Source organism: Symsagittifera roscoffensis, chromosome 3 (assembly GCF_963678635.1).
Source record: "Symsagittifera roscoffensis chromosome 3, txSymRosc1.1, whole genome shotgun sequence".
Lineage (NCBI taxonomy): Eukaryota > Metazoa > Xenacoelomorpha > Acoela > Convolutidae > Symsagittifera > Symsagittifera roscoffensis.
The window spans coordinates 80,008,726-80,020,861 of NC_087064.1; the positions used below are offsets into that span (position 1 = coordinate 80,008,726).

The 12,136-nt window shown below is 33.8% G+C and overlaps 2 protein-coding genes across 7 annotated transcripts in view; one reads left to right on the forward strand and one right to left on the reverse strand.

Annotated features, from left to right (window-relative positions):
• Positions 1-12,136, forward strand: part of LOC134841257 (metal cation symporter ZIP14-like) — a 379,452-nt gene that overhangs the window by 40,887 nt on the left and 326,429 nt on the right. The window lies entirely within an intron of this gene.
• Positions 1-12,136, reverse strand: part of LOC134841983 (regulator of G-protein signaling 17-like) — an 80,916-nt gene that overhangs the window by 26,958 nt on the left and 41,822 nt on the right. For 3 of the 4 annotated variants that reach the window (XM_063858113.1, XM_063858110.1, XM_063858112.1), the window contains exon 2: positions 1,336-1,814. In XM_063858113.1, coding sequence (XP_063714183.1) covers positions 1,336-1,670 — 335 coding nt within the window. In that variant the 5' untranslated portion in view covers positions 1,671-1,814. Of the gene's footprint in view, positions 1-1,335; positions 1,815-2,151; positions 2,743-12,136 lie in introns of those variants that run through there. The other variant, XM_063858111.1, reaches the window with a different exon arrangement.

The following is a 12,136-nucleotide window of genomic DNA, read 5'->3' on the forward strand; positions in this document are numbered from 1 at the left end:
TTCGGGTGTTTTAGTTTTTTTTTTCATTTTTTCATGCAAAATCAGCTATCACAAATAATCATTGGAGTGAATTGAGTGTTATATTATGATAAAGCCCTTTCGGTAGAGATTTAAACGACATTAAAATGTTTCTAAAAGTTTTGTAGTGTCGTGAAAAACCTGTTTGAATTTTTGTCGAATTTTGAGCAATTCAAGCGAGTTATTCGAGTTTTAAAAAGTTTTGGACTGTTTTTGGCGCCATTGGGAATCAAAAAAAAATTTTGATTTTTTTTTGATTTTTTAAATTTTTTTTGTTTTTCTAGATTTTTTTAAATGAAAATCTAGTGTCCAATTTTTTGTTTGCATAGTATCCGGCTATCCTTGTTATAAATCAGTTTTACCGGACTCTTAATTATATATTTTTTTGGAATTGGAAATATGACTAGAAGGGGTTCAAAATGATACCAAAATTAGTAGCATTCAGCCTTACCTGACATTGTGTAAAAAACCCACCTTAGGTCCTAATGGGATGTTCGGACAACATTTTAATCAATAGCAAACATGTGCCTTCAGCGAGGGTAAGCCATTGTATATTTTAATAGCTTATAGATAATAGTTAAATATTTTAACAGATTATGTTACCTCAGTTTAATGCACCGTTTAATGCATCGAATATCAGGCGATTTTAAATACTGATTGTTCATTACTAAATTCTATGGTTCCAAATGTGAAGGAAAAAATGAAGTATAAACCTTTTCAGGGTGGTTTTTTTCTGCCAACCAATTTTGGTGATTTAAAAGAACAGTTATTCTTAAACAAATATTTCATGCTACCAAGAGATATTTGTAGTTCCTGCGAATCGCAGAGGAGCTATCAGTAGGCCTTATCAGTCCTGTTGAGGATAGTCCATTTGTATTATCTCCCCACATTCCAGACAGTGTTATTTAGTTGAGCGAAGCTGTTTTTTTGCGACTCAAGGTCGTTTTTTTTTTTGCGTCTAGAACTTTTACGTGGTACCACTATTGCAGCCAAATTTGGTCAGGTTGTGGTAGACCTGAAGCTGGAGGTCAAGTGAGAGCTTGTCCTCACACACTATCATTGCCATGGCATGGGAGCGAATACACGATCTGACGATTTCAAAGTGAACGCCTTACCACTGTGCTAAGTGCCTCCTACATAGATATTGACGAAATACAGCTGAACTTCAAAAACCACGAACAAGTCCGCATGTCGATTTTCTTAACAATGGAACAATTTGAACAAAGGTTTTAGTTGTAAAAATTTGTAGGTTTGCAGGTTGGCGGGGGAAAAGGAAAAAGAGCCAAAAAGTATGTTTGTAGATTGATAAATACTCACTGTAGGGGTAAAATCCTGCAGCTGTTGTTTTTGGCATTATTAGACGAGTTCAAATTCCCCGAGGATCGACGCTTGTTAGTTGCCGTGCTGTTTGTCGAACTATTGTTCGGACCGCCTCTGGAGTTTCCAGCTCCTCCGCCACTCCTCGCTGTGCTGGAGTTAGCCCCGCCTCCCCCCGTGTTGGTTCTGGCGACGTAGTTGTTGTTGTTGTTATTGTTGGTGGGAGCGTTGTTTGGCCTCTCAGCCTCCTGGGGGGCGTTGGTGTCTTCGGGGCTGGGGTTTTCGCCCGAAATTGAACCGCAGGAACAGAACGCGCACAACATGGCTACTTCCATTTCAGGACCATCATAATAATGAGGATAACGATTATAAAAAACGCTAAGATTTTTATCGTCTCCGAGTCTTAAAAGCTCGTATCTCGGGCCTGCTATCGTCCTGATTTCAGAGGAGTTTGAAAGTCAGTGGCAATTAACTCAAACCTGAAACAAAACAAGGGTTTTACAAAAAGGAGTTAAAAATCCAGATTTGGTAATAATATGATCTTTTTTAGTGGTAGTTCACTGCTGAATTTGCGTAACACATCCTTTTTCATTTAGATAATATATTTATGCTTTTGTTGATCGATATAAAGTTCTCTTTATAACTACCATGTTATTACACAGAGTTTACACAAATGGCATTTATTTAGTTCATGATTTCAAGGCAATACACGAAATACTAAAATGAGTAGGCGGCAACCTACACCTCCAAAAAAGGCCAGTCGAACAATCATCATCAGACAAAATGAAAGAAAAACTTTATAAATAAAAAACTTACAGTGTTAATTTTAAGCCACGCGTAACTAAAGCCAAACTGTAAATCTTAGCTAGTAAATAAAAAAGCACCAAATATGAACAACAATTTGAAAAGCGATTTTTTGCAATGTTTACAAGTACAAATTGAGAGCTTTTGCAATAATTGGCTCTCAAACTTTCTGAATGGCTACATAAATGAAAATAATTGTAAACAGCAGCCATAAAATTTTAGTCTATTTTTTTCATTGCATAAGCCTCGTGATGCAAATATGTTTGTTTGTTTTAAAAATAAAGAAACCTCTTTTTTAACAAAGCGGTTTAAATAAGAAATCTTTTATGAATTGAGGCGATTAAATGGCACTCTGTTTTTAAAATATTGCGTTTGAGAGTTTTTTTTTAGCGGCGGAAAGCGAAAGCTGGGAGGAAACCTGAACTAGGAAAACGGCGGCGGCGTTGGCGACTGAACGCTGATTAAAAAAGAAATGACAAATTGCATAAATTTGGGTTTAAAGTGGTATGCTGTATACTATAGGTATACATGTTAGCACACCGGTGGGTGCATGTAATTATACAGGGGGCGAGGAGGGCAATACATATTGAATACAACAGTGCCGCACATAGATATGTTTCTCTTCTTAATCGCTATTTTTGGATCAATATTTTGCACTTCAATCTCGCGCGCACAAATAGGCAAAGATGGGATGTATGCATCTAAAAATGGAACAAAAAAGACCCAATTTTACGTATTTACATAAAAACATACGAATACGCCGAAGAGACGCTTTTGAGCAGAAAGTGTTTTTTTTTATCAGCAGGAGAAAGGAAAACCGGTGCTCAGCTCACATCTCTCTCATAAATGGTACAAATTTGGTTAATTGTTTCCCATAAAATGGACTCTTCAGCAAAAGAAATTGCCGTTTTCAGAAAAACATTTTCATCATCGAAAGGATGAATAAGAAAGATGATTATACGGTAATGGGACTAGGAAACGAAATTAAATGGTATTAACCAAATGGAAAGATATTACAAAACGAATCCCCCTTTATGAATGCAAATAGACAGCCAAATATAACAAAGCGAAAGGGATTGTTTTCTTGTTCATGGCATTCTTTTCCAATAAAAACTCGTTAAATATTCAAAAAATGCCTCGGCGCTGTCAGCGGTTTATTAATATTGGGGGAATGCTTCGCGGTGGAGTCAAAACAAAAGATTAGGGAGAAGTCCTATAAAAAGGTAATTTGACTTCAAGTGCAGCGATAAGCTCTCAAAAGACATCAATAAAAACTGGGCAATGTATACTTATTTTACCCCAAAACTAAGGCATGTAAATGCTTGAATCGGGAAAAAAATCTTGATTAACTCCCATCTTTTTGGACCAGGTAAAACTTCCAACTCAAACTATTTTATTGAGTTAAAAAATCATGCGGGCTTTCGAAGAAAGTAAATAAAATTCATGTCCGGGGGTGGGGATTTTATACTCGCAGCAATTTTGGTGATTAATTTTGACGGAAACAATTGCCGAAATTAAAAAATTGTTCTTGCTTAATGACAATTCTGCCAATTTAGTCTGATTAGTGTGCGCTTTGTGTGCAAGGTTGTACATTAATTATACAAAACTGCTCGTATCAGCAAGGCTTATGGAGCAGCAGTAATAACATAAAAAAATTGAATGAAATAAAATAAAATGAAATTTTTTTTTTTTAATTTGAATTTTTTAATGAAAATCATCCCCCCACACACCATATAAAGTACAAAAAGATAGATTTCGTTCCTTGAGACAAATCAATTATGGCAAATAAGCTTCGTTCAACAAATTGGAACGATTTATAAGACGGATTAAATCTCCGCTTACGCGTTAATAGCGCGAATTATATCGCGCGTTAATTGTCCCAAATTGGTCAGAATGGCAATCTTTAAACCCTCATAACTTTACGAAAAATGATCACAGTTCACGTGGTACTACTATTGCAGCTTGAAGTCAAGTTAGAGCTCGGCTATGGCAGTGAGGCGATGAACGATCTGACGATTTTTCATTCTTGCTAGGTGGTTCGAGTCGGTTAACCGATCGTAGGTGAAATAATATGTACAAAATCGTGTATATTGTTGATCCAAACATTGTTTTGAATTTTTGTTCCGACTTTCGATACGAAAGTAACGGAATATTTGAGCTCGGGGTGGGTTTTTTTTTTCTTCAGACAAATTTCGACTTTTTAGCTAGCCATTTTTGACAAAATTTTTTATATCATTCGAAAGCCATTGTTGTCCTGAACTTAAATTTGAAAAGATATTTCACCTGTGATCATTTTTCTTAAAGTTAGGAGGGTTTAAAGATTGCCATTTTGGCCATTTTGACCAATTTGGGACAATTAACGCGCGACATAATTCGCGCTATTAACGCGTAAGCGTAGATTTAATCCGTCTTATAAATCGTTCCAAATTGGTTGAACGAAGCTTATTTGCCATAATTGATTTGTTACAAGTAACGAAATCTATCTTTTTGTACTTTATATAGCGTGTTGGGGGATGATTTTCACAAAAAATTTCAAATTTTGGAAAAACAATTTTCATTTTATTTTATTTCATTTTCTTTTTTTATGTTATTATTGCTGCTCCATAAACCATAAAAGGCAGTCGGAACCTTCAGGGCTTCGCCCTGATACGAGCAGTGTTGTTTTGCTTAGTACTCAAATTGCGAAAGAATCCACAATATTTTTAAAACTATTTTTGACCGTTTTGACTATTTGTATTGTGGCTACTGTCAAAACAGATATTTCCGGTGCGTTAATCAAAGGTCCATCCTCATGTAAACAACAAGCAATAGTTTTGACGGTACAAGCTGTTTTTTTTTCATTGGACATAATTGCCATGAAACAATTATTGACGTAGAAAAACGCTTTCTAAACAAATTTGTGTTACTAAACAAATTTGGGATACAAATTTTGTGCTATAATTGACTTATTTTGTGGGATTGATTATCGAAAAGAGGAAATTGCACAATGCTTTGAGACGGACACCTTCAGGCGGCGAAGAAATACAATTAATTTTGATGCCAGAATAATTATAAGTTCTTCAACATTTTGTTTTAATTCAACAAATTTTTCTATCACACATATGCATTAAAAAATCAAATGAAAATGACAAGATTACGATTTGTGAGTTAGTTCAATTTCGCGAATTGTGACAAAACTTTCATGTTTTTTATCAATTTTCCATTACGAAGGTTTTTGCTGCCCCTTTTTTATTTGATGATCAGCTACAATTTTCTTGCTGGAGTCTTTTTCTTCCTTGTGTTCAGTTTTGTGCTCAGTTTTTTTTCTACAGTATGCTTAAATAACCCTACATTACAAAAAGTGCCATCCATGTTAACACAGGTTTTCATCAATTAAAAAAATTATGTCTTTTTTTTTCAAAATCAAAACTATATTTGAATTGCGACCAACTTTTGTATATATAACAGGAATTTGACAAATTCCAATTCGCGCTAATTAATGCGATCTACTTACCAGTTTGCTTGAGCACGTAACGTGAGCGTCAATTTAAGTTGAGAGCCAAATAAACCACCTAAAAATTAGCAACAAAAAATTAAACAGCTCCGTAATTTCGACTGGTTAAAATTGTGTCTGTTTATACTTCAACTGGCCTATAAACCACTATTAAATTAATCCAAATTGAGTTGCGGCAGCTATAATACTCCAAAATCCTTGTTTTTAGATGAGTGAAAGATCACGTTGTACTTGACATTGCGCGTGGGCGGAAAACTAAATAGCAACAAAAACGAAACTTAGAAAGAAAACTTCAGATGTTTTACAAAAAAAAGCCAATGCCTTAAACTTTTTTAAACTGCAATTTTGCATTAACACAATTATTTTCTCGTTTTCAATTTTGAGGTTTCAAATAATTTTATGATGTTATAAAAGGAAAAACGATAGTTCAGGCCAGTCAAAAATCGAGTTTGTGAGTCAAAATTTTCAAAAACGTAGTTCAGCGACCACAACAAGTTATTTAAAGCATTCGTTTGTTTCATTAACCAAATAAGATGGCATTGAATTTTTTTTTATACTATAAAGAGTTTTCTACAAACTATTAAACATTAGATAGCAGCACTCATATCTATTTTTTAATAACATGTTTCAATTATGCTAAAAGAAAAAAAGTGTCTCTTTCTATACTGCTTATTCAACTCACCGGCAGTACAAGAAAGTCAAGCATAGTACAAGAATATATTATTGAAAAATTTTAATATATTGAATTTTTATTGCTACATTGTATGAAGAAGCTGAGTTTCTCACCGAAAAACTTCGGTTTCCGAAAAAAAATCCGTGTTTTTGTAGTGTTACTTTTGCTGTCAAAAGCATACCGACCTAATTTCTATCAAAATAATGGAAGATCGAACAAAGTGTCAGAGAGCATGTCTTCTTGAGAAATGCAACCACAGTGGAAATTTCATTCGCAAAACGAAAATCATACTTAGTAGCATTAGCATTGGAATATGCTAAAGGAATTTCACTTTTTGCTTGCAGCTACTTGAAGTACCATTGGACTGAGCAAGCCACTGGACAATTTGGGCAATTTAAGGCCAACTCGTAGGTTAAGGGTCTGCATTTGGATCCGATTGTTCGCTTAGCGCTCTTGATAAATTTTTCATTGGCAGCAAACTACGCAATCAGTGATGCAATTTCTCTGCTTTTATCCCATTACGAGGCCAAACTGTGCTCTGGATAGGCGCACGTTTTTATGTCTGTATGTTTCTGGATTCCAGAGAGAAATCTTCAAAGATGTTGCAAAATGTAAGCAGATTCCACTTACAAAACTTTCCTAGATTTCGCGTACTAATACCTATAACTTAAATTTTGTCGGCACATTTGTATTGCTGCGGATTCCGCAACGAGCTAATATGGGTAGTTGTTCTGTATTCTGCAACTGTAGGTGGACTCCGCAAAATGTAAAAGCACTCCGCAAATTTAAGTAGAAGCCGTAAAATCTGTAAGCGGATTCTGCAATGTGTAATTAGATTCCGCAATTTTGTATATTACTGAGCTTGCATATGAACTATTAAAAACTAGAGCTGGAATTATTATCTTTAGCAATGCGGAAATTGAAAGCAAGGAAATAATCATTGTCAGCGGAATCCACGAACAAATTTTAAAACATTGCTCAACTAAATCAATGGATGTCAACCTTAAATATCGATCACCCATAAAAATTCTTCAAATGGGTTTCTTCAACTTTTCGGAATTGCTTAAAACACAATCACCAAATGAAATCATTAATGGTTCAGTATTCGGTTCAGAAATTATCATTAGTATTTGAGATGAAATGGTTCACATGTTTATTGGATGAGTTTTCAGATCATCGGTATCTGAGATGAGATGATTCACAGGTTGATTGAAAAAGATTTCAAATCATCAGTTTTTGAGATGAGATAAATCAGAGGTTTATTCGAGGAGATTTCAAGTCATCAGTATTTGAGATGAGATTGTTCGTAGGTTACGTGAAGGCGATTTGAAATCATCAGTTTTTGAGATGAGATGGTTCAGCGGTTCATTGGGGGAGAGGTCCCGTGAAAAAATTTTATTGTTATAAAACCATTGTTTCAGGCTAGCTTTTGTTCTATCTGCCTTCACGTCTAACAAAATAATTTATTTTAAATGCTACTGTATATTTAAATAAACAATTTAATTTATGCAATATATGTAACGCTGCAATATATGTAACTGGAATCTGCAAACAAAATGCGGATTCCGCTTACAATTCGCGGATGTCGCTTACAATTTGCGGATTCCGCTTACAAGTTGCGGATCCCGCATACAGTTGCGGACTTCGCAACAGCTGAATTTTACTATGCCTACATTTAATTATTTGTTTGTGGATTCCAGACATTGTTCCAGATTCCTCAAATACTGTTGCGGATTCCGCAAATTTGCCTATTTTTCGAGTGATAGATTAGTTTTAATAGTAATTAAAACTCGTTAAAAATAAAAAAAAAGTCGGTAAAATTTTGATGGTAATTGGAATACGACAGAATTACAGATTTGTTTGATGTTGCTCGAGCTGCAAGCAGACTGAATCTGAATCTTAAGGTTTGCTGAATGTGCCGAAGCTTTGATTGTCGAAATGATTTGTATCATCTGCTGATTGTTGTTTTTATTTTTTTTTGCTCAGAAAATAATGCGACTTACTTGCTATAAATGCTGGAGTTTTGAATTAAGAGCGACCATGAATTATCAAAACACTGGTTGCGTCTTTAAAAAGGAGCACACGGCCCTTAAAAACTGAAAAAAAAACACCATACAATTGAGTAGTCAGTTGAGAAGTGTTGTTTATAATAAGCGTTTGCAAAGTGAGTTAGTATTTCATCGTTTATGTTGATCATTAGGATTTCCATTCCTAACTCGAATTCAGATGCATTAATAAGGATGCTCGTACTACTCAAGGCTACGTTTGATAAGTTCGTCAATCAAGCACTCAGTTTCTACATTTAGACCTTGAATCATGTTTTAATGAGGTCTGTAGGTCTTGAGGAATTATTTGAGGAATATCCTCATCTGATTGCCTTGTTGTTTTCATTTATTAGTTTAATAATAGTCATTGGTTTTTCTGATGCAGTCTGTTAATTATTGGTAAATTTTTTGGAAACATTTTTTCAAACGATTTTTGCTATTAGAAATGTTCATCCGGGGTAGCTTAGTCCTGAACAAAATTTAGAATTTGTGTGATCAAAATTTTTTGCTGAATACTCAAAAAAAATTACGAATGCACCAAATTAAATAAATGGTATTAGGGAAGGCTGCGTTAACTTCCAGTTCAAAATCAGTTTTATATATTGAGAAAACTTTTCGAGTCAAAAAGAAATGAACGAATTAGAATTGAGAGAGATTTTGCAAGGGAACAAAGTACTGAAGAAAACACTTTCAAACTTAAATTTCTTTAGTGGAGGTTCATGACTAGTTTTCTAACTTCCCATTTCGCTCCTACGATAATTTCACTGCCAAAAACCCATTTATCTACGAGGTTTTTTAGTCGCGGACAGGGTCTGGGAAAATCGAGTTTGGTTGCAATATTCTAAAAACTAGTCGCTATGGTCTGGAATGTGGTCAAAAATTCTTAAAATTAGTCGTGATAGTCTGAAACTTAACACCAATTAGTCATAAAATTAGTCATAAAAGTTCAAAATCTAGCGGCAACAGTGTGAAAATGAGTCAGAAAAATTTGAACGTAGAAACGCGACAACCTGGATAAAATACGTGAAAATGTGGACTTAAGCTTTGGATGACTTGATACTGCTATGAAAAATATTTTCTAAGAGAAGAGAAAGAAGCAAAAAAAATCATTTTTGAAGTGATAAATCCACACGAAGCATCTTTGCACGTTTTTGAATCACGTAAAGTATACTCGTGCACAAGGAAAACGTCAAAAATTTGGAGAGCAATAAGAAATTGGAGAGCAATAGTATAATTGCTTTAAAGAAATAGATTTCAAAAATATGTAAGAAAACTTCCAACCATTTTGATAGTCTGTCGTCAACAGATTTGCTAAAATTGTTCCGGTCGCGGAATTTTGGCAAACATTTCAAAAAAAATTCAAAATTTTAAACAAACTGATACCGATATGATAAAATCTACTGCCCAAAAACAATCTCTGAAAACTTTGTTCGGTTGAGCCGATCGTGGATAAAAGTTTTGGATTTTGTGAGGAACATATGGGCTCTGGTCTTTGCGATATGATCAGTAACAGACAAGTTCTTTTTTGTTGAAACGGTGCGGTCACTTTTTTCAGTTGCACCAATCGTAGATAAATGTTTTGGTCGCGAAAGTCGCGGACGCGTTTCTTGGTTTGCAATTAAACTTAATTCAGCACGACCGTGAATATTTTATATTTATTGCTGTTTTTTACTATTCCGACTTTCTTAACGAAAGTAACGGAATATTTGTGCTCGGAGTGGTTTTTTTTTCTTCAGACAAATTCGACTTTTAACTGGCCTTTTTTGACGATTTTTTTTATCATTCAAAAGTTATTGTTGTCTTGAGCTGAAATTTGAAAAATATTTCACCTGTGATTGTTTTTCGTAAAATTATGAGGGTTTAAAGATTGCCATTCTGACCAATTTGGGACAATTAACGCGCGATATAACTCGCGCTATTAACGCGTAAGCGGAGATTCAATCCGTCTTAGAAATCGTTCCAAATTGGTTGAAAGAATCTTATTTGACATAACTGATTTGTTATTAGGAGCAAAATCTATCACTTTGTTTTTATATGGCGTGTGGAGGGATAACGTTCATAAAAAATGTCATTTTTCTGAAATAAAAAATTTTTTGTTTTATTAAATTAATTTTTTTATAATATTACTGCTCCATAGACCTTAAAAGGCAGTCGGAACCTTCAGGGCTCCACCATGATACGAGCAGTCTTGTTTCACTTTGTTGTTGTATTTTTTCGCATTGTTAGAGTGGGTTTAACAAATTATTCATCGCCAAACATACGCAGTTGTAACTTCATTTTCATATCGTTTTTCATGCCATAAAGTTTCGATTATAAATTTAACAATCAAATAAAATTTGTTCAATGGTTGTTATAGGCAGTAGTTTCTAAGATTTAATCATTTTCAAAACGTACTAAGCATGTTTCGTTTTCTGTATCAAATTTTTATATTATAAACTTGTTCGTTCGCAAAATGAGTAAGCTAGAAAAACAATTATAGTTTTCAGACAATAATTTATGTATGATCGATTTTTTATGGATTATATCCAGAATACTTACTGATCATGTACAAACTATTTACAAATTTAACACGTTTTCTATATATACAGATCAATTACAGGGTATCTTCAGATTTGAGTGACTAAATAACCATTTTTTTAGTCACCATTGCTAGACTTGTATTTTTTATACAGAAAAAGTTTTTGAGCACTAAAACTCAATATGTAATTTTTCTTCATTGATTTTATCGAGAATTTTTTTGTTACGACTATTGCAGCAGAGTTTGATCATCTTGTGCTAGACTTAAAGCTAGAAGTCTACTGAGAGCTTGTGCTTTCATATTGCCATTGTCATGAAACAAAAAACCTGTTATTTCCGAAAGCAAACAATTGTGGAGAAACGTCCATTGAAAATCTTGAAGTCTATGCAGTGATGATTTGAATTATCGACAAATTAAAATTGTCTGACTTAAGTTATTTAGACAAAAAGAACAAAATTTGAAATTTTACACGCTTTTTTTCCCAAATTGGTTTAGATTTTGACAGCAAAAAATGTGCACACAGATTGCTTTAAATTTCGACAGAATTAATTAATTTCATTCGTTTTGCAAAAATGAAACTCGAAAGTTCATTTCATCATTAACGGGTCATTTTTTGCTCAGCTCACTTCATGAAAATCATGACAGAAATTGATTGGTCAATTTTTAATACTTTTTTCCAAAATCAGCCCAGAACGATTTAGGAAAATAAATCGGAATATATGCGAATTTCTTGTATAATTAGCTTAAGCCAAAAAGGCGCCGTTTTTTGGTTAAATTGACTTACTTTAGTTTCCAGGAAGTAAAATGTGAATTAACAAAAACTGTTCGAAGCTTTACCCCTCTTAACCGCTGTTGGGTTGAGTAATACGTAGATTTTTGTATAATTGTTTTATTTTTGACAAATTAATTTTTCGTTTTTTTTTCATCAAAACATTGAGCAAAAATAACCCAATTTATAGCAAAAAGTGAATTTGAAATTCACAAAACAATTACATCATGTTAAATTATGCGATTTTTTTGTTCATCATTTTTGTCTCAGCTCAAACCAATTTGAGAAAAACGCGTTTTAAGTTTCAAGTTTTATTCTTTTTGTCGGGATAAAATAAATTAAAATTGCAGTCTTTATTCCATTTTTGAACTTCTAACTTGCAATGCGCTCCCTCTTAGCAAAAAAAGTTGGTCTGAACAATTTATTTTCAAACTTTTTTGGGAAGATGCAGGGATGACAAAAAGCAGTAGATATGGCATGGTTTTGCTCAGTAGTGGAA